Source organism: Diabrotica undecimpunctata, chromosome 8, assembly GCF_040954645.1.
Source record: "Diabrotica undecimpunctata isolate CICGRU chromosome 8, icDiaUnde3, whole genome shotgun sequence".
In the NCBI taxonomy this organism is placed as follows: domain Eukaryota; kingdom Metazoa; phylum Arthropoda; class Insecta; order Coleoptera; family Chrysomelidae; genus Diabrotica; species Diabrotica undecimpunctata.
This window is the reverse complement of record NC_092810.1, coordinates 45,173,079-45,196,422: the sequence shown is the minus strand read 5'-3', so window position 1 is coordinate 45,196,422 and position 23,344 is coordinate 45,173,079. Positions and strand designations below refer to the sequence as shown.

Sequence of the window (23,344 nt, the reverse complement as noted above, 5' to 3'; positions counted from 1 at the left end):
TATAACTAGGGTCTCAAAAGTTCATGTCAAAAATACTAAATTTAGATTTGAGGTGTCAGAAATTCACTCTCCGTTGGTCATTTGATCCTTCAAACTTTACTTCAAACTCAAGAATTTCATTATATCGCGATAGTAATTACGCCTTTTTTATTTTATTTAATTTACGGGAAACATTTAACGTCATTGTTTTAGTTGGCTATCTTGAAATCTGTCACCTGTTATTAGTTGTCAACCTATTTGCCTCCAGATATGGAGTATTCATTTTGTATTTACTTGGAACTCATAGTCAAGAATTCATAAGGAAATGCAGGTTAAATAATTACACAAAATGATTAAATAATTATACTATAAACAAAAGCAGATATACAAATCTCAAGAGGATTATAACCGCAAAGAGGAAGAAATTCCCAAAGCTTCTTTATTAATAAACTTTTAATATTTTTTGAGAGATATATTGCCCTCATCCTTTAGTTCTTTGGTGACCTTCCTTGCATATACCCACTTGGTTTTATTTCTAGTCTGGATAATCTGTATTTTTCCGTTCTTCTTCGGATTAATACATATTGCACCTGACAATGCGCTCTCATATCTTCCATCGAGATTTAACAAAATATCCATTGGGATCTACAAAAAGTAAAAGAATTTTCAAAATGTATTTTGCAGCCTGTATGGAGATGATGTTGGATTAAAATGTAACGTTCATATACTTTGTTTTAAATTCTTTGGTTAGTTTGACTTCTGATCGTGACTGAAGTAGGTACATACTATTCAAGATATTACATAGGACAAACTAACCAAAGAATTCAAAACAGAATCGATGAACATTCACATATTAATAGTAAGTTTCTAGTTATAATAATTTTGGTTATAAGTTTGAAGATTGTCATATTCCAATGTGAATGCGATAATTACCGAGTCATATGATTATCCGCGGTGATATCCAAAGTTAATACAAAAATACTAGAACAAAGATTTAGTCAGATGATAGAAAATAAAATAAGAAGAATAAGCTTTTATGTAAAAAAGACAATAAAATAACAATATACATAATATTAAAAACATTTTAGAAGGGAAACCAGAAACGGAAGGACTAGTATTAAAAATAACAGTTTTGGAAATAAAATTTCTTCTAGGATTATTAAAAAGACCAAAATAGATACAGTAATTAAGAAATTAGACCAGAATTAGAACATATGAATCAGCCAAAACAATTTAAAAAAGAGAATAATAGATGGAAAGACCACAATGAAAAAGACGAACCATGGAAAAATGTAGAGATAGAATAAAAGAGTTAGAAAAACAAGAAAAGAGAAGCGATTTAATAAATGAGTACAGAGCAGTAAAACCTAAAGAAATTGATAAGGAACAAACATAAAACAAACAATTTGACGCTGAAAGGCATAAGGATTTACGCAAAAGTGAAGAAAAAGTTTGAACCAAGGAAGCTTTTTTCTATATGTTCAACTGGTGTCATAGCAAATGCGGTTACCTTGAGGTTCCATAGGTTACCTTTCCAGGTTCCATAGTTTCTGGTCACTCCATTCAATTTCTCTCAGATGTCTTTCACTTTTCTTTTTGGTTATCATTTTATGAGAGTAATTACTAATAGACTGGGAGCTAAGCGATTAATATTTTAAGACTTTGAGAAAGCATTTGACTCAGTACAGCATACCTCCATTTTAAAAGCGTTTACTAACTGCAGTATTGATCATAAATATACAACTCTTCTTCGTAATTTATATAATAACGCAACAACTGCAATCAGAAACAAACACATTTTCCTTGAGAAAGGGTATTAGACAAGAAAACACCATCTCTCCTACATTATTTACCGCTTTGTTGCAGAGTGCTATAAGGAGCAATAATTAAGAAAATGTTGGAGTCAACATAGATGAGGAGTTTATGAACAACTTGAATATTTCCAGACAAAACAGTGGTTATTGCGGACCGGGTATATAATAAATACAATCCAAAAACATTTAAATATAAGGCACCCAAATTAAACAATTGTATAACTATAAGTATTTGATTCACGAAATTAAATTAGAAAGGGACAGCTTAAGGAAAACTGAGGGAAGTCTTTAGATCAGCTATTGTCATGTGCTTGAAAAGGAAGGACTTTAATCAGTCTGTGCTTCAGTTTCTAACGTATGGAGCAGAAATACTGACCCTTACCAGAAAGTAATAAATAAAATACAAGTGACACAGAGAGCAATTGAGAAATCAATGTCGAGTATATTTCTCAGAAACAGAATTTCAAATCAACTAGTTAGCAGAAAAACTGGTGATACGGACGCAGTTAAAAGCATTACAAAGCTGAAATGGAATTGGACAGGCCATGTTGTTTCAAACAGAAAGCCATGGACTAAATTTATGACAGGCCTATGTTCATCTGGATTTAAAACGGCTGCTGATGATGATAACGATAATATTACTTAATGCTAGGTTTTCTTCAGGCATTGTCTTTCGTTCTTTCTCTCTCGGTTTGCCTATTTTTTTATTTCAGCGATTGACATACAAAATTTCGATTGTCTTAGTGGATGCGTTCACATCAAAGAATAATAAAGCAACATGAGAAAACCAAATAAACCTGGACATTTTCAGATATGGAGGTCTCTTGCTACAACTAAGAATATGATAAATCAATGTTGGTTAACCTTCTACCACTGACTTGTACTTTCTGGAACATAACTACTTATGTGGTACCAGGTAGACCCCTTGTACTTTCTATTTGGCATTGCCAATTTTTTTTAAAAATTTGACAAATTATGTTAAAGATAATCTATTTGATACATTTTATTTTACAATAAAAATTAAAGATTAAATATACAAAATATGAAAAAACAAAACAACAAAAAAATTAACCCCCATATGAAAAACTACAACACATAAACTTTGACAATATTGGAATTCAGCTAAAAAGTTACTTTGCACATTCTTTACAAACATTAGCTCTACAGGCATCACACATTGATATCTTACAAACATTACATTATTTCTTAGTTAATTACTATTTAAATGGGAATAAGCCACAATTAAAGGTTAAATTACGTTTATTGACGTTTTAGTTTCCACTTCGGAAATCGTTTTCAAAATAAAAACCAACAAACTAATGTTTGTATTTTGAGAACGACTTCCGAAGTGGAAATTGAAACGTCAATAAACGTAATTTAACCTTTAATTGTGGCTTATTACCATTTAAATAGTAATTACTTAAAAATACCACAAGAAAATAGCTTCAGAACAATATTAATTCTTAGTTTTTTTATCATTTTTTCGTGGACAAAGCTTTCGTAGATCTTATTCGTTTTTGGTTCACATCGGGATGCAGGTTTTTATTAATCATCGGTTCCTTAGCATTCTACTTATGTTTATTCTCAATTCTGTTAGAAGTATTTGGTCAATAATTCTTCTATTGAAATGTAGTTTAACGAGTTTTTTTTGGCGAGCAACTTCACAAATTCTATTAGTCGTATGTTGTTTGCTACTGGATAGCTTTGGTGTAAAATATATGAGTTAACTCCAGCGACATCGATGATGGAATAAAAAACCACCTTAGGCGTCTACTTGAATTATAAATTGCATATTCTTTATCCAGGTCATCTACGCCCTGTTTGGTTTCAATATAAAATACAATAATGTCAGGTTTTCCAGTTTCAGCATCAGTTTGATGCATCATAGAAACCAAAAGTACAGCCTTACTTTTCTTTGAAACATGAGATACAGTTGTAATATTCTTAGTAAATCCGTAGATACAACTCCCCACTTCTCTCTTTCGGTTAAGCAAAAATTCCTTTCCGATTCTTCTTAAGCATACCTACATACATTAATCCTCTTTGTCGCAACACATTTGCAAGTTCAATAGAGGAGAACCAAGTGATATTCCTATTTGTATTTATAGTAGGTTGAATTAATTTCACCACGGATTAGGTACAGCCAAACATATTTCTTCATGTGTTAATAATTTGCCATGGCTGTCTTGGCAGGTATAAATATATACATTGAAAAAATAATGAGTACGGGCACCAATAAGAACCAAGACCTTCAGACCATACTTGTTAGGTTTATTTGGCATGTACATGCGAAACTTTACACTGTCCCTAAAACTATGAGCATCTCATCAATACAGATATATTATTTACAAATTTATTAAAAATCCCTGATATTGCTACAGCACATCATTTACTTTTTTTCCGCTCGGTCTTCGGGGTTGTCAAAACGTAGACATCTTAAAATCATCTTTTCTCGAGACATTACACAACGGAATATATCACGGTTACTGCCGTCTGTTGCAAATAAAGACTGAATGTCCTCCTTGTTTGATTTCAAAACAATGCTGTAGCCTAAAAAGGTTTTAACGTCTATAATATCAAGATCTTCGAGTTCCGGTATATTAAGCCGCTTATAGTTTCTTCATAACTTAGATAATTTTCGATTATTATATGTAAGAATTTCAGCTATAATGTCATTATCAATTAGAATCTCCATATTTGTAAAGGCGATGCACTTTTGCCCATTTGTTTGGTATAGAGGTGTGCTAAATATCACTACCCTGTGAGTTAACTTTGTGATTAGAAAATAACAATCACGACCTGTGTATAACAACAAAATATACTGTGACTGTGATTTCGGTCTACTACGTCTGTAGTTCTTGATGGCCAAAACGTGATATTTCCAGTTCTCGTCTGAGTCGATAAAACGTGAAATGAGAGACGTATAACAGGATAACAAGGAACGAGATAGAAATAGTCGGCGGTATTGTAAAGCCTCTTTCTAATGAGGAATGCAAAGATAATATTATATCGTCTTTGGAGGAATATGAACATCGATAGTTTAGTGTAATATTAGTACATAAAATATTATTTGAAGAAAATGAAAAGGGTATTTAGAGTTTCACTTGAATTTGTGTAACTCGTCGTATTTGCAGGGATATTTAATAATTTTCATTCTCATACATTTTAAAAATGCCAAATAAAAAAAGACAAATTACTAGTTTATGGAACTTTTTTATAGAAGTGGATGAAAATTATGCGTCATGCAATGTTCATTAGGCAAAGTTGTCTTATAAAACGAGCACATCTAATTTAAAAAAACACATGCAAGTAAAACATCCGACCATATCGGATATACCAAAATAGTAACACGTGTATAACTGTATGATGGTCTATACTAGCAATACTTTTTATTCGGAGGTTAACAGACGACTATTTCGTTACTCTGTGAAATCACAATCACAGGTAAAAATCACAACGAATAAAAATTACGATCACAGTAATACCTGTGATTGCCGAATCACATTATAGCACATCACCAGTTTGGTATCGTCACAAAGTACTGGCAAATGAACAATTATGTTATGTTTCTCTGTGCTCGTTCTATATACAAAAGGTTGTGATGACCACTTAAATTTATTTTTCCCATAATAACTCCTTCAATATTCAACTTCTTAACCAATTTTAGAATCGGATTTGTCAGACAGGTCACCACTAGCTCCATCACTATCATCTTCTAATACGGAATCTGTGTCATTCAAAGTCCATCAGGAGGTCATTTAAAGGACCACCTGATTCTTCCATATCGCTAACTTCACTCTCTACCTCGTCATACCATGCTAACAGAGCTTTTTCATAGTTTTTACCAACGTAGTTTACTGTTTTGGATGGATCTGCCATTATCATAAACCTTTCACAAACACTGACGTTGTGCCAAAATGAGCCCTTTTAAACTGTAGAGAGTTAAAACTCAATTTCACACTACTGAAGATCTAATCAATAAGTGAAAGGATCGACGTCACTGTAACTTGAAGCTAGCTGGAGTCACAGATCTATACCAACAAAAATAAAAAATAAATCGCGTAACTTGAATTTAGTATGGTCATGTGGGCACCACGTGAGTAGTAGAAGGTTAAAATCTAAAATACCAGACAAACAGAACCTTAAAAAAGATGACCCTAACTGTTGCGAAGACTATCGAGTTATCTGTCTATGTAATCTATTAAATATACTCCAAAATTATTTGTCCAAAATAATCACACCCACTTTGTTACACGAGGGAGAAAATAAAAAGATACAGAACACAAAACATACGACAAATAAACCATATCTAAACCCTGAATAAAAAAGATTAGACACATTTAATACTAAAAACAGGCAAAATTAGCAACCTAAAGGAAACGAAGCTACCTACTATTAATAGGTACATTGGAATCATAACGTCCAATCTCTGCATTTATCCTATTTGGAGAAGAATGGAAACAAACATTACGAATTCCACCAATGATAAAAAGTTTAATAAGACGTTCTCATCAAACAATCTGATATAAGCTGTAGACATTATTTATCGATGACACAATTATTGCACAACTCAACTAAACAACCGATCTATATAAAAAATTATTAAAATGTTTTTATCTCTATTGAATGCATAAACAAGCTACTATAAACATATAACAGAAAAAGTAGTCTAAATTTATTATTTATTCCATTTAGAATTCCCATCAGTTCAGTGTGCAGTACGCTTGTGAGCAGAAAATACGTAAATAATTCAGCTACGCACAATATCAAAGTTTTCATTACGATAATAAACAAAAAGTGTGAAGTCGTGGTTGAGGTTAAGAAATATTTAAGGTGAGTTTATTTCCGACACAATATAATGAGAGTAAACATAATCTGTAATTTTTAAAATCAATTTCACGCGATTTTTTAATGTACCTACATTATTTTACATTATTGACTAGAATTGTACATTATATTATTGAATACAAGTACTTACAATTAAAGCATCTTTAGAGTCTTTGCGACACAAGGCACAATGTTCATTTCCTTCATTATAATCTACAATTTGTCTCATTTGTTGTTGTCTGTACAAATTATGTAAGTGATACAATAATTTTACTAATTTAAAATTGTATTGTTCTGTTTTTTATTATATTTATTTTTGTTTTATACTTTTTATACTTTTTGTACTTTTTGTCTGATTTTTTTAGCTTTGTCCATAAAATTTTCATAAAAAAATAAAAAAATAAAATTCAATAATTTTCAGTGACAATAAAGCATATTTCTATTCCATCTTTCTATATTTTTATTAGGTATTTCTCCCTTCTTTGCAAACTTACTAATTTTATTTACACATTTAGACATTTATTTATTTGATTTCTAGTCTTGTTCTCCTTTCCTCCCATCGTTTTAGAATTTGTCACTTGGTTCTGTGGAAGTCTTTCGATATGTTCTTGCTATTAGATAGATTATTTGCTACCTTCACTTGATGCAGTAGCGCACCTAGAATTTGCCTCTGGGGGGGAGGGGGGGGTTTGGTTGGTCACCAAAAATTTTTTTATGATATTACCTCCATTTTGAGTGCTTAAAATGTGTGAGTAACAGTGTCGGAATAGGGTCCTGGTGGGGGGGAAGGTTTAACCCCCAAATCCCCCCCTGGGTGCGCCACTGACTTGATGTAATCAATTAATTCGTGTAGATTTGATCATCGGCAAACAAAAGGATATTCTTATCTGTTTATTGCATTTATTTGCATATTTTATCAAGTGTACCTGAGCCTTGCCCTGTTAATACATGCATTTAAATATCTATTATTAATATATCTAGTTTAAAGTCTATGCATTTTCAATTGAACTTCTTCTTCTTCTGGTTCCTATCCGTTTAGGATGTTGGGAAATCATATTGGCAATCATGACCTTGCTCGCTGCTGCTCGAAATAGCTCCATTGAGGTTTTCTTAAACCATGTTCTTAAATTCCGCAGCCATGATATGCTCCTTCTACCGGCTTACCTTGGACTTTACCTTGCAATATAGACTGCAGCAGGGAGTAACGGTGCTGATTTCTCATAACGTGTCCCAGATATTGCAGTTTTATGCGTTTGATCGTAAACACAATCTCTAGTTCCTTCTTCATTTTTTCTAGAACTTCCTTGTTCGTGATCCTTGCTGTCCATGATATTCTCAGCATTCTTCTATAAAGCCACATCTCAAATGCTTCAAGTTTTTTAATAGTAGTGTCTGTAAGCGTCCATGCCTCCGCCCCGTACAACAACACAGAGAAAACATAGCATCTTAAATGTCTCATTTTTGTATCTAGGGATATGTTGTGACTTTTGAAGATGGCGCTCATTTTGTTAAAGACCGTTCTTGCCTTTCCAATGCAGCACTTTATTTCCTGTACATTGCTCCACTGTTCGTTTATACTAATTCCCAGGTAGCAATACTGTTTTACTCGCTCTATCTGCGTCCCATTAATGTATAGATGAGCCCCATTTATATTCTCCTTGCTGATAATCATTTGTTTCGTTTTGTGGGTATTAATGTTTAGTCCGTACTGTCGACTGTTCTCGTTTATTCTGTCCATTAGCCTCTGAAGTCCCTCTAAACTATCTGCTATCACCATGGTGTCGTCGGCATTGTTTACTCTTTCACCATTTAGAAGGATGCCTTCGTCTATTCCGTAAAGGGCCTCGTTAAAAATTTTCTCTGAGTACATATTAAATATCAACGGCGATAGGATACATCCCTGTCTAACTCCACGTAGTATTTTTATGTGATCTGGTTCTTAATTGAACTTATTTACGATATTTCGACAAACGGATAGTAAAAAGAGAAAAATCAGGAAGCGGCTCTAATTATGCTAAATGAGACCAATAATTGTGTCGCAAATTCCTCGGTAGAATGTAGTAGGATCTGGTTACCCATATTAAAAGAGGAAGTTATTAAAAGGAAAATACCAGTTTTAGTAAGTCAGTAACATATAGATGATACATTATTTATGTTTTTTAAATAACAAACATATTAAATGAGAATTTGGTGTTTATTGAAAGTAAACTAAATGTACGACCAAATACTTACCATGTGGGAATAGTACTATAAGGTTCTTTTTCCTGGTTTTCCCCTCATAATTTGCTATGGAATCACTAACAGGAGAATTTTACTGTCATCATGGCATGTGTTTGTCTTTTTAAAAGACGAATTACATGCTATGATTTTTTCTGATGGATATTCTCAAGTTATAAAGTTGATTTCATGTAATCGAATGAACTATCTTATAAGTAAAGTCGTCCCAGGAACCCAATTCAACAATATTGGCAATACCATTTGAAAGTCGTCTACTTTAAAATGTATAATGTATGTCTGAATTGTCAATATAAATGAGTAAGACAAAATTAAATTATTGGAAGAATTTTTGATCAAGTAACAAAAAAACAAAATTTGTTTAATTTACTAATGAGATTTGGAGAACGATTTTCGAAGTGGAAACTGAAACGTCACTAAACGTACTTTACCCTTTAATTGTGGCTTATTCTTATTTAGATAGTAATTACTTTAGTCATTTTTGCGTTTTCATATTTTATTTTTAAACCGACTCTGTGTGTTACTTGCTGTAGTTGTTGTAGTATAACTCTTGCCTCTCCTAAGTCGTTTGTTTTGAGAACAATTTCATCGATATATTGGAGATGATTTAATTTCTGCCCATCGATGTTAATACCCTTTCAGTCCCAATCTAATCGTTTAAATGTCTGTTATAAATAGTTTTGACGGCATAGTATCTCCCAGCTGCACCCCTGTCAATTTTTAGGTTCTCAGTCATGTAATGAAGGTTGATAGTTGTTGCATTTTCATCTATATTTCGAATAATATTCGCATGCCTGTGATCTGTTCTGCATTCTAATGCAGTGCTTTTAAGGTAACGACTGTTACCACTGTCAACAAAAATAAGAATCAGGTGTTTATTATATTAGATTGCCTTTTCCCTAGACCCAAACCCTAGATATCCATAGTAATAGAGCCGTATAGACTCGATTTAACAAATAAAAAATTATTTATCTAAATGAATCATTTTTAACCTTCTGTATTAATTAATTTTATTTTTTTTCCAGCTTGCTCTCCATTTGTACTACTAATCACACCTATCAGCAAAAGTGTTTTTATAACGGGAAAGTACTCGAGTTAAACCCTTTGTTTGGAGTGGGATTTGTTCGGTGATAAAAATAAGTTTAAAATATCGAAACACCAAAGTACCGTTCATTGCACATCGTAACCGCGAAATGAACTATGACAAATCAAAAACAGTCTTCGAATTCGTACGGAGCCACCATTCACAGTAGTAGCTTGCAAGAGGTGAAGTATATACCTAGTGCAGTAGGAAATGTAGAGACGGGTCAAGCGTTTAAGCCTGAGCAGACTGAGCCGAAGAAGAAGGATACTTTGTTCCTCTACTTCGTAGTATTAACAGGTAATTTTTTTGTTTGATCTAATTGATATTTACTTTAGGATTTGTTTGTCCACTTTGAAAATTTTTAAGGAAACCTGTTTTTGTATGTCCATGTTGTATTAGTTATTTTTGTATTCGATTTAAAAATGCATGACAACACACTTTTATGGCACAAGATTAAAATGGTTTTTATATAGACCTGCCAAGCAGAAAAATTATAAACATCGATATCTGTTGCGTCAGTTTTGACCAACTTTGAATACATTATAACATAAACAGCAAATTTAGCGTTTGACCAAAATAATCTTCGAAAATATCGTCGTTTTTTGGTAGTTTTTCCAAATCTTTAAAACAAATCTTAATAAACCAATCCCTTGTCACTTACAATTTGACTGATAACCAAACAACGACCTTTTCCAGTTGGAAATTTTACTCCAGTAGACGCCTGACGACCAGTTGTAAACTGTTTAGCTTTCCAAAAGTTTTCCTACAAAATGTTCTTTACTTATCCATGTTTCATGCAGGTAAAAAATATCAGCTGATTATCTTCTCTTCTCAACAAACACAGATTTTCTATCGTGCTTCTCCCAAACGAAGACTAACTCATGCAAAATTTTCTACAATTTTTATCCTGTTATTTTTGGCAAACTTTAATCACTGTTATTGTCTGCTAAAGATTTTTCCAACGAAGTAATTTTATTTAGAAAATAATATGAGTTCACATTTCTTTGAATTATTTGTTTTAAAATGTTTATGTCGATTGGAAACTGAAGTTCTTAAAAAAAGGCGCCTTGCACTTGGGGAGTTCCGACATGAGTGATTACTTCTTATCGCTTATTATGGCTATGTGTGGGTTAATGAAATTTTACGTCTTCTTATTACTGAATTGTTGTTGTGAAATGAACACATTTAACTTCTTTAAAATATTAAAAATCTTAATATTTTTGTTTATACATTTTATGTAATGTTTTCAGTAATTTTCAAAATTTGTTAAATATAATATAGAATTTATTCACTATTTACATTTTCAATATTATTTTGTATTTATGTTTAATTACGTCATTTTGATTATTATATTTATATTGTAAAAATAAAATCATAATGAGGTATATAAACAGACATAAAGACATAAAGAGGTAATATATTAGGAAAATATGAAGAAACAGCTCGAAACAATAATGGCATAAGAACGCTAGATTTCTGTATGATGCACAATTTAGTAATAACTAATACATTTTTTTAACAGAAAAATATCCAAATGTACACAAAAAAGTTAAAAGTAAAGAATAGAAATCGATAATTGATTACATGTTAGTAGAAAAAAATAAAATAAGAAACGTAATAGACACAGAAAGAAGGGGTTCAGCAATAGAAAGTGGCGACTATTCAGTAGTAATGAAAATAAAACAAAATAAATCAGATAACAATAACAATAATAAGTGCAAGAAAAAAAATATGAATATAAAAATATTAGGTTATATAAATAAAGAACTAACAACTATAAAACTACTTCAAAGAGGTTATAATAAATACAGCAATGGAAGTATATGGAACACGTAAGAAGAGCAATAAAAGAAAGAACATTGCTGGGAAAATATACTTACAAAATAAAACACCAGAAAGAAAGCTATGAAGAATATAAAATATATAGAAGATTAGTAAAAGAATTTGTTAGAAAAGCAAAATGGACAAGTGGACAGAATTTGGAAAAAAGATGGAAACGAACAATAAAGAGAATCAGAAACTGTTCTGGAGTTTTAAAATCAATGAGAATAGAAAAAATACAAAACATAAAGAATAAAACTGTCGAACTTCTCACAGAAGAAAATGATAATGTAAATCTCACAAAGAATAGAAGATGATAATGTAAATCTAACAACCACAAATGAGCTGCAAGAAGCTATCGCAGAAATGAAAAACGGGAAGTCAGCAGGGTAGAACAGAAAAACAAGTGAAATGATGAAAAAAATGGGAGAAAATGCAATAAAGTTATTACTTAAGGTATTTAATACCATTTGGAAAGAAGAACAGATACCAATTGACTGGCAGAAGGTTCAGCCTTAATCTCCACTGGATGTTCAGTTATTCTAGTATTTGTTCTTTAATGCATCTATGTACCTTTTGACGGTTTCCTTGAGGTTGCAAAATTCCGATGTACCAAGGTTCAAATATACGAAAAGCCACATATTTAGTGCGAATAACTTGTTTGCGTTAACCATCAACACATACATCGAATTTTGATTCTTCACTAAAAATTACTCGGAAACAATTTTCTACCGACCAAGAAAGTTTAGATTTTGTCCAAATGAGCCTGGCTTGCTTTTGTTTTGCAGTTAACAGTGACTTCTCCTTTGCCTAGAAGAAAATATATTAAAATATATTTAAAATATAAGTACATACTTTTAAGCTGTTACCTGTAATTTAACCTTATAAAACTTTACTCCAGATTTAAGTTTCCACTTGCGACAATGTTCCCTTGACAGATTTAATCTAGTTTTATGATTCTATTTAGCTGTAACTTGCCTTAGAGTATTTCTTCTACATTGTTTGCAATTTTTTACTAATATTCTATATACTATTCCTATCAGAAACTAGATTTGAAACTAGAAACGATCCTGTCTTCTACGTTTTTTCTTTATCTAAGATACTTCATGTTTTCTTATAATGCTTGATTATATTCCACACTGTAGTTTTAGGAATATTAATTTCATCCGCCACTTCAAGGATTGTTTTATTGCGGCAATAATTGTTAATCACTAACTAATTTTTAAATTTGTAGAGATACCAGGTACCATTTTATTGAAATAATACAGCTATTCACTCAATTTGACAACAAATTAGTTATAAAATATACTTTGACGTTTGTTAAAGTGTCCTACTGCATTGTTTTTGCAGCCTAATTGTCTTATATTGTGATTTTTTTAGCAGTTACTTCATAATTTCCTATGCCTTAGTTGTCACTAATTTTTAAAGATTTTGATAATCCCTATGTGACGTTAATATGTTATGTGGTTTGTATAATTGTATAAAACAGTATTAATTACGTTTTGTGAACATATATCATTTAAAATATTGCTTACTTAGTGAACAAATTCCCCTCGTTGGCTGAGTGAAGATGTTCGTTCTGTTGTAATGGAAACACCAAATAATAGTAGCAGAGTTTATTGTTGAGACGTACACTATGGGTGTAGACCCGGGATTACTTTGAGTAGAGACTGATGAAGTTGATCGTTGAAGACTATATGTTCGTTGAGTGAATATTGATTGAATGCTTCTCTAGTCAAGAGATATTAGTTTTATATAAATTCTATTTGGGTCAATATTTTTCGCGTACCTAGCGTGATATGTGTATTTAATTTATGTAAATTGTTTAACTTTGTCAGTACTTTTGACTGATGTCCAAATTATTATTTATAATTGACCAAATGTGTATGTAACCTAATTAACTACGTGTGTGTATTTAATAACAAATAGATTCATTCGGTCTACTGGGTGATAAAATTATACTGTCCAATTTCGGATATGAATTCTGAAGATTTGATATTGGACACTTAGCATTCTTATCACAACTATTAAAAAATAATAATACATTAACAGTCAAATGCCTGAATATTAACTGTTTATTATCTTTAGCGGGATAACAATTTTTGCAATGACATCATTGAACTGTATTGCTTGCTTAGGCGCCAAGTCCCCGCTCCGTGCTGGGTCTAGTTCGACGACTAGGTGCTCGAGGGTTTGGGCTCCTCTTGCCCGTTTTTTTGGGTTTGTTTATCCTTTTTTTTTTTGGTGCTTGCGCCTAGTATTAATGTTTTATTATTTCTTTGATGACCGAAACCGTTTTTTTGTAGATTTTTTTGAATTACCATTTTTGTCTAGGTATATGTTAAGAGTATACCTCTGAAACGTGGCATTCGAACAGCAAAGAGAAAAAGAATGGATCCTTCATCCTACTTTTTATTTTAAATCAATTTTTTCATGTGTTTCCGTGACATTTCTTGGGGCAATTTTTTCACTACTTATCACGTAATCTATTTTGTTCAGATTTTGCCCACTATTAGGCTTATACAGATGTTTCTTTGATTATTAAAGGCAAAATTTATTGTCTATGCACTAACCCTTTTTTTGTGTCTTCCATATCAGCTTCCATATCTTATATTCTTGTGTTTAAAACTTATATGTACAATAATAACACCAGTAAAAAAATATCAATTTTTTTACTGGCAAAACAACCAACAATTTTCTGTAACTATTTCCTTGTAGCTTATATACATTATGTACTATATTTGATGAAAATAAACCACAATTAAACATACTAAACCATACACAATGTATTTTTAATTAAAAATGTGATTTATTTTGATTAAATATGGTACATAAAACAACCAACAATATTGAATGAGATTCGTAATAAAGAATTGAAGTTCGCAATAAAACATTGTGGGAAACATATTTTTTTAAAGACATAAAGTTTTTATGTTATAAAACATAACAAATGTACAACTATTATTGGACGGATAAGAATTATGGATTATATTTGAAGGATTAGTTCTAAGAACTATAAGATTTACACTGATAGATATAGGCGTTTTAAAATTCAACAAAAAACTATTAAAAAATGAGTTTATGTGTTTATCAATGATGTGACAAGTTACTGTTAAAGCAAAATTATAGAAAACGAGAATGAATTTTAATATAAGATGTTGATAACATGAACGAGCTAATGATATAAGAGTCTGATAAAGAGATTTAGTCTTGGAACAGATATTATCTTGGTATATGAAGTGGATAATGATTCTAAGAGTCTGATATAGAGATTCAGTCTTGGAATAGATAACTATAAATAAAATTAATCATAAAAATGATTTTTTTTTCCACTTATGCGTATTATAATTAAATTCAGAAATTGTTTTTTATTCTTCTTCTAAAGAGACGCCAATTGTTTCTTAAGACTTGTCTACAAAAAAACTAATACAAAATAAAATCCTCAAGGAAAGTTCCTTTAGCTGGCAGTATACCAGTGTACCACAAAAAATTTATTTAAAAATTCTTTATAAAAGGTATATTTTAAACACCCAATCAAGCTACATCACAAAACGTTTTCGGAATCTATATTCCATCATCAGTGTGTCTAGAACACACGTACATATATACACTTAGACACATTGATGATGGAATATAGATTCCGAAAACGTTTTGTGATGTAGCTTAATTGGGTGATTTAAATATACCTTTTATAAAGGATTTTTAAATAAATTTTTGTAATGCAAAATAATTATTTCATCCAGTGGCGTGCACTGACATTTTCGGAAGGAGAAGCGATTCAATAAGGATATAAAAAATATATTCTTATGAGGATCGAGATATAGGCATATCTACTTAATAGGTATATACCTAATATATTACTACCTGTTAACTTAAAAGGACTAAAAACAAAAACTATAAAAACGATGGTTTCTTTAAACTTAAAAGGAAGGGTTCTATTAAAAATTGTTTTTATATTCCGAGGGGCATTTCCCACAACACACAACTTTCAACAGTATGGACACTTATTTATACTTGAGGTCTATTTTCCTACCAATCAATGCAAATTTATCTATACTAACATCGTCGTAAAATTTTGGGTGTTCCGATAATTGTTTAGTGCACTCTTTTTCAATGGATAATAGGGCTAACTTGGAAAGTATGTCTTGTTCAATTTGTTGTAAAGCTTTTAATGCGTTTTAATAATGAAAAACTTCGTTTAACTGATGCACTTGTGGCTGGGATAGTTTGTACTAATTCACACAACTTGCTACATCACACGGGGACTTATTTCAACCAGTAGTATTTGAAAAAATTAACAGATTCATGGGTATTTCTTAATCACTAATATCAGTTTTTCATAAACGACACTTAATTGAGGATGCTAAGCATATTAGCGATATCAAAAAAATTCCATAATTTAATCATAGTGAATTAAATGCTTCTGTGCGAAATTTTTATGAATTGTAATTAGAAATATTAAAATTACACAATTCTAAAAATTTTAATTCGTTAAAATTTTAAAAGCGAGAATTCATTTGTTTTAGAATATTGTCAAAAATTTCGCCGTATAATCGTCTATAGGACTCTGTGTCGCCGACATTATTAATCTACATTCTTTTTTCTCACAGTTCTCACACCATGTTTTCAGTTTTATCGCAAATATGTTTTAAAATCATCCCGTTTTTTAATTATCAGTAACAGTCTCAACATCTCATTTTTCCTTATTATCCCAAACGTTTTGACAAAAATCTATTAACGAAGTACGGTACTAAAACACTATTTACACTAAAAGTCCATCTCTAATATTATCCTTGCCGTGAGATAAAACCAAATTAAGTCTATGTGAAAAACAGTGAACGAAAATTGTATGTTTAAATTTTTTCCTTTACTTTAGCTTGAGGACCTGCTAACTGACCAGCTATTCCCGCAGCACCATCATAGATCAAGGCGACAAGCTTGGAATCACATTCTAACTTCGAAATGGTATCACAAACCATTTGAATCATATCCCCTGCAGTTTGATCGTTAGTTATGTTCAAATATTTAAAGAATTGCTCTTGAAGAATATCATGATAATTGACAAACATTAGTTACATATATGTTGTTTCATCATCTCGTGCAATTGAAATAAAGGGTGCACCATTACAACGTCAGCAATGAATTTAACTAAATCGTTTTGGATTATGTTTAATGTACCTCGGAAAACTGTAGAATTAGGAAAATAATATGTTAGAGTTACATCAATTAATCCTTTTAACATATCCACATGTTTTTTTACCTTTTCATTATGAAATCTGTGGCTTATTTGCCACAGACTGCGATATGTCCCGAATGTTTTTTTTTTAATTGTACCACTTAAATGACCCTTAATATTTACATAAAATTTTACGCTTTTGTTAAAATTATTTAAATCTGTAATGTTGACTGAGCTCCAATGTGTTTTTTCGCCTGTATTAAAAAATAAAAAAGGCCATCAAAATAATTTTGATACAATTTTGCAGCTTGTCTCTTATAAGAACCCACGTTGACAGTGTCTGGTAAATTACTTTTTACCATTTTTCCGATTTTTCCACTTTTGTCGCTAAATTAATAGGTAGCGCACCTAGAATTTGCCTCTGGGGGGGGGGGGGAGGTTTTGGTTGGTCACCGAAATTTTTTTTATGATGTTACCTCCATTTTGAGTAGTTAAAATGTGTGAGTAACAGTGTCGGAATAGGGGCCTGGGGGGGGGGGTTAACCCCCAAAACCCCCACCTGGGTGCGCCACTGGACCTACTGAACTAATGTCCAGTTTCTCTTAATAATTTCGACTTGAAAATACTTTTTTTTAGTAAGGACAATACAAGCACAGTTTTCTAGATTGTTCACAAACCCACACGTCAGTCCTTTACTCGCTTTTTCCATTGCGGAAAAAATATAAACAACAAAGAAAAAATGCAGGACAAAATTTACAATTTTTTCAACCGTCAACCGTCACCGATCGTACATCGACTGCTACTAAATAAATAAAGTCGGAAGGCGGCCGAGAAAGCGCAGCCTGTTCACCAAATTCCCGAATAATTTAACATGACTCGTGGCTGAGGTCATTAATCTCTGAGTAACGTTTGAAGGGGATAAGTGAGGCTATTTGAGAAGTGCTTCCGTCAATACAGATAGACAGACTCAATGCGTTAAATTGTATTTCATGGGCATTGTCATAGTTGAGTTCAATTCCTTTCATCGATCAATTTCTAATATTTTTCAATGACTATTGCCTATATCATGGATTACTTAGATTAGGAAAAAAATGTTGATAATTAAACATTAATTAATAATATATTTTCTTATCGAAGTATAGGGAAGCGGTGCTGCTCCTGCTTACATGGACCACACGCCTATGTTTTCATTCCAAATATATAATGCCACGCCGGATATTGAGAAATTCGCTTTTTCTATGGCTAATGCCTTCGAAATTTGTCGGTCAAATTGTTAAATGGTTTTTAGCAGAACCTTTAATTTGTTGTGAAATTATAACAAACTGTTCGCCAGTAGATTTAGTTATAGTTTGACGAAGTTGCAGGTCATTTAGCGTTACCCAGGGAGCATCACGTTGAGGCGAGACAGCTTCACACCCCATTATGCTTATGACGCAAATAAATAAAATAAATCCAAAATAAATATTATACACAGAAATTTTGACATAAATTTTGACTAAGGCTTCAGATCCAAAGCAGATCAAAGCAGTATTTTGCAAATTTATTACAATCTCTTTCATGTACCCTTGGTATTGAATCCATTATTACTGATCATTAAATCGTATGTTATTAATTATGGTTTTGGTAAAAACTGCGCACCAACAAATGCATATTTAATAATAAAATGTTTTTTTATTATTAAAAATGCAATATGCATGTGATAATCCCTTCTGTGTGTGACTGCTGTTTATATTTCCTCGAGAAAAAATACTTTAATTTGAGATAAGAGCCATAGTGATTATTCATACTCGTTATTAAATGATACAGACACAATTATATATACATAATAAATATATTAGCGACATATTTGTTATTAATATCCTTTTTAACCTTGTTTTGAACAAAAATACCGGAAGCTACAAAGTGAGACGTAAAAGTAGTTTCTTTGTGGCGTATCAGTTTACGAGGTTTGTTACAAAAGTATCCGATTTTGATTCTTGACTTAACAATGCTTATTTTTCGTGTCAATGCTTTCGAATTAAGAATTCGGATAATTTGTGCTGACCAAATTTTAATTGGCTGAAATGTATCGTGAATACTTCTATTGTTACAGCTGGCTCACTGTTAAAGACCGAATATTATCTATTAAAATGCACGTAGAGATATTAAAATGTTGTGAACCGATATGATTTTGATTTTCTTATCACTAACCGACGTATTTGATTTGCACCTTGTACCATACGTAGGCCAAGTTACATTTATCAATCACCGTAAGGTATACTAGATCATCGTCAGCTTCAACCACAGTCTCGTATGTTACGGACTACTTGTAGCCTCGTGTAAAAAGGCTATCATTACCGATTCATTTTTTCCGGTTAATTTTCCTCTAAAACTTTTATGAATTATCTAGCAACTAAAGTAATATGAACAAATTCTCTAAAATTTGTGCTCACACTGTAAATCTCGGGTACTTTTGTTCAAATGTCAAATCATGATAATTATAAAATCGGATATCGTGATATAATAATCATAAATCTACCTTAGTCTATTTTTAAACTAACTTAATCATTAATATGTATTTTAAGTGATTGGGAATGTTTTGTAACATTAGTCGTTTGAGATAAAAAACGTGTAGATACGATGTTGATAGTAAAAGTATGTAGGTATAATATTAATATAATGTGAAGTACCTAATGAGTATTATAGGTATGAAGTACTTATAGATTAAGGTAAATTTAAAATGATGCACAATTTAGCTCGCAGGTGCAACAATCTTCCCAAATCTCCCAGTCAACATAGTAAAGAGAAGGAAAACAGTGGAACAGTAGACGGTACTGTGGACTAGTGTGGAGCTTCATACTATGTTTTCTGCATATTTAAAATTTAAATAATATATTTAAAATTAAATAAAGTAATTTTATTGTTTATATATTTTTTATATTTAAGTAAATTCAATAAATTATTATGTTCGCTATTAACGCCATCTGTTAACGTATTAACAACGCATACATTGTTTACCTCTGACAAACCTATCAAAGTCAGACCGAATATTAATAATAAAATATAAATAAATATTATTTGATAGTAAATTTAATTATTATATAAACTAAATAATATGTTTAAAAATAATAATTGTTTTTATATGAAATTATTTTAATATCTATATTTTGTTAGTTATTTTTCATGCAGATTTTAATTTAAACCTTCTTAGAGTAAATATATGATAACTAGAAACGGCTTGATCGAGAGTAGTGAATCAATGTCCTATACAACTATTCTATGACGCTACTCGTAACGACGCCATCTTGTGACGCTAGTTCTGTGACGCTCGGCGTAGCATTTTACTGCAAAGAAAAAAAAATAATACAACGCCAGTATAGAAGCTTCGCTTTTAAACATGAAATAAAATGATGCCATGTTTGAAAATTATGTTAGAATTATTATTGTAAAACAAACAATTAGAAGAAAAGTGCATTCATTTTATTTTCAAAATTAGATAACTTCTTTATAAAAACTTTAAGAAGCCATTAATCAAAATTTTTCAATTTGTCTTTTTCTATTTTCCAGGATGTATGCCCATAATAGTAGGCGGCGGATCCTTCGTATGGACCTCTCCGGCGATCCCCAAGCTTCAGCTGAACAACAGCGAAGAGAATCCCATAGGTAGACCCATAACTACCACGGAAGTGTCCATGATAGCAGGTCTTCCGCCACTTATGATGCTGCTTGGATCCCTTCTCTTAGGAAGACTTTCTCAAATAATAGGTCCTAAGAAGTGTCTGCAAGTTATTGGACTGGGAATTTTTGTCTCCGCAGTTATAATAGCTTTTAGTACAAAAGTAATATTAATTATAGTATTTAGGTGTTTTTTGTATATGTTTTATAACGGTACCTTGACGGTTTTTCCTGTTTATATAACTGAAATTTGTGAGGACCATAATCGAGCTAAATATGGTTGTCTATCGATGGTATTTTTACCATTAGGGAATTTGTACAGTTATATTTTAGGTTCGTTTTTTTCTTTAAAATGTTACTCTCTTCTACTAGCAGCTCCTGCAGCTTACTTTTTAATTTTTTTCTTCTTTGTTCCCGAATCGCCAGTGTACTCCTTATCGAGAGGGAGAAGGGAAGAATGCAAAGAGACCTTAACAAAGTTGCGAAGCAATAAGACTGAAAAAGAAATAGAGCACGATATTGAAAAACTTGAAGATACTCTTAAAGAAAGAGAAAATGCTAAAAGCGGTAATATTTTCCAGATTTTTAGTACTAAAGAACTACGTTTCGCTATGGTACTGGCTCTTGGACCAGTTTTGGTGCAGAATTTGTCTGGTGTGACAATAGTCATGGCTTTCATGGCACCTATCTTCAACGCGGCTGGTTTTTCGGGCAATTATATGTCCATAATCGTAGGCTGTATAAAAGTAAGCACTATCACACTGACTTCATTAGTTGTAGAACGAACTGGAAGACGGCCGATGCTCTTGATATCTTCTATAGGTACAGGCATACCTCTCCTAATTCTCGGCTTCTTCTTTTATTTAAAACATATAAATTCCCCACTCGTACCAAGTATACAGTTTCTTCCGCTAGCTTGCATAGTATGCAACGTTATTATGTATGCCCTGGGCCTGGGCTCCATTCCTATGGCTATCATGGGAGAACTTTTTACTCCGGATATGAGAGCAGCTGCGGTGTCAGTAGTAACAGCCGCTATGGGGCTCTGCATATTTGTCACAACCTCGTCCTATCCCTTCATGGAAGAGATGTTAGGAATACATTGGTGCGTTTGGCTGTACTGTTGTATCTGCTTCGTCGGTGCTACCTTTATATACTTTATGATACCTGAAACTAAGGGAAAGAGTATACCAGAAATACAAGAGTACCTGAGAACTAGAAAAATGTGATTATTATGTTTTGTGTTGGTAAATTTGTATTTTTTTATAAATTATGTTTTTGTACTTAAAAAATTGACGATAATGTTTATGTAAATATAAGATTTTTTATATAAATTGCATTTTTTTTATAAAATGGAACCCAACAAATGTAAGCCCCCTTAGTTTGGTTTCAAAAATGGTTTTGTTCCATCTTTTTATGAGGCGATCTATACTTTTTTTTCCATTTGGTTTATAATTTAGTATTTGTTTATTTAGTAAAATTTCATCCATTATGTTTATATGTTCTTTCATTAAGATCTATATTTTTTTTGTTTTCTCACTGATCGAGAAGTTCTTGTCTGAAATATTTCATTTAATTGTATATTTAGTTTTGATATGCGTTCCATTCCTACGAGAAATTTTCTTACATCACTACCCAGCTTTCACATTCGTATAACAGAGTAGGTCTGCTCATTGTAAGTTTTATTACTGTTCGCTTCTGTTCTGGTTTTTCAATGTTCTGCAAATTATTCCGCATATATATTTAAACATGTCAATTGGATAATGAGTGTCTCTACATTTTTTGTAACTTTTGTAACCTACAACACTTGAGGGAGATTACTTTCGATGATAAAGATATGAGAAAGATCTAACATCTTGTAATAATTCAAAAAACTTCACGTAAGTTTTAATTCACGTATTTAAAATCCCGTCCTGTATAAAATTTAAACTTGCGTCTTAAAATTCTCCCAATAAGCACATAGTTTTCTTGGATTAGAATAAACATTCACTTGATTGTTTTTAAAAACTAATGTCGGAGTTTTCTATTAAAACAGGCTTGAAAATCGCTAATTAGATGATTTAGCGTTGAGTGTGTTAGCCCATTCCGAAATTTTTTGGCTGAAATTGCGATGAGGTATGAAAAATAATATTTATTCCCTATTGAGCTTCTAAACAAGCCAGTAGTCTGGCATTATTTCGCCAGTACAGTGAGCTTTAAACCATAATACCAACAATTTTCAGTTAAGTCAATTAAAAGTTAAATAAAGTTTTTATCTTCATTCACTCGCCAAAGATGGGAGTGGAAACAAAAGATGTTTTGGTTTTTTATTGCTGATAAAAAAAGCATGGTTTAGTTAATATTGGGAAACAGCCTTTCTTCTGTTAAAAAAATCCGCAAGTTTGCAGTAAAAGTAAGTATAACGACACAAAGAACTGAAAAGAAAATTCCAACTGACTGGCTTAAATCAACAATTATCACGCTGCTTAAAAACACTCAGCAAGGAAGTGTTGTGGCTACCACGTAATTAAGTAATGAAAATATATAGATGAATTTATAGGAAATTTGAATCTTTTATAGTCAGCACATAATTTTGATTTTGTATGATTTTTGGAAAAGAAAAGAAGTCTGTTAAAAGGTTATTAATCGGATCCAATATAACAAAAATAAATATTTTTAAAAATGTTTTCCTAGATGATAGCGATCTAAAGATATCTGCCAATTTGTACGGGAATCAGACAGCCCAAATAAAGTTTAACCCATTTATCTGAAGAA

At 31.6% G+C, this 23,344-nt stretch overlaps 1 protein-coding gene and 1 long non-coding RNA gene across 3 annotated transcripts; one reads left to right on the top strand and one right to left on the bottom strand.

The window, feature by feature from the left end:
• Nucleotides 1-341: 341 nt before the first annotated feature.
• On the bottom strand, nucleotides 342-13,443 carry LOC140447491 (uncharacterized). Of its 2 annotated transcripts, none has more exons than XR_011951601.1 (3): nucleotides 12,630-13,443; nucleotides 12,228-12,570; nucleotides 342-624 (listed from the first exon to the last, which is right to left on the bottom strand). It is a non-coding gene; the product is annotated as an uncharacterized lncRNA (long non-coding RNA). The 2 variants fall into 2 exon arrangements; XR_011951600.1 differs by having other exon boundaries at nucleotides 12,334-12,570.
• On the top strand, nucleotides 6,466-21,924 carry LOC140447490 (facilitated trehalose transporter Tret1-2 homolog). The gene is made up of 3 exons (XM_072540172.1): nucleotides 6,466-6,626; nucleotides 9,881-10,236; nucleotides 20,483-21,924. The coding sequence occupies exons 2-3, from the start codon at nucleotides 10,056-10,058 to the stop codon at nucleotides 21,817-21,819; spliced, it is 1,518 nt and encodes a 505-aa protein (XP_072396273.1). The 5' UTR covers nucleotides 6,466-6,626; nucleotides 9,881-10,055; the 3' UTR covers nucleotides 21,820-21,924.
• The last annotated feature ends 1,420 nt before the right edge of the window (nucleotides 21,925-23,344 follow it).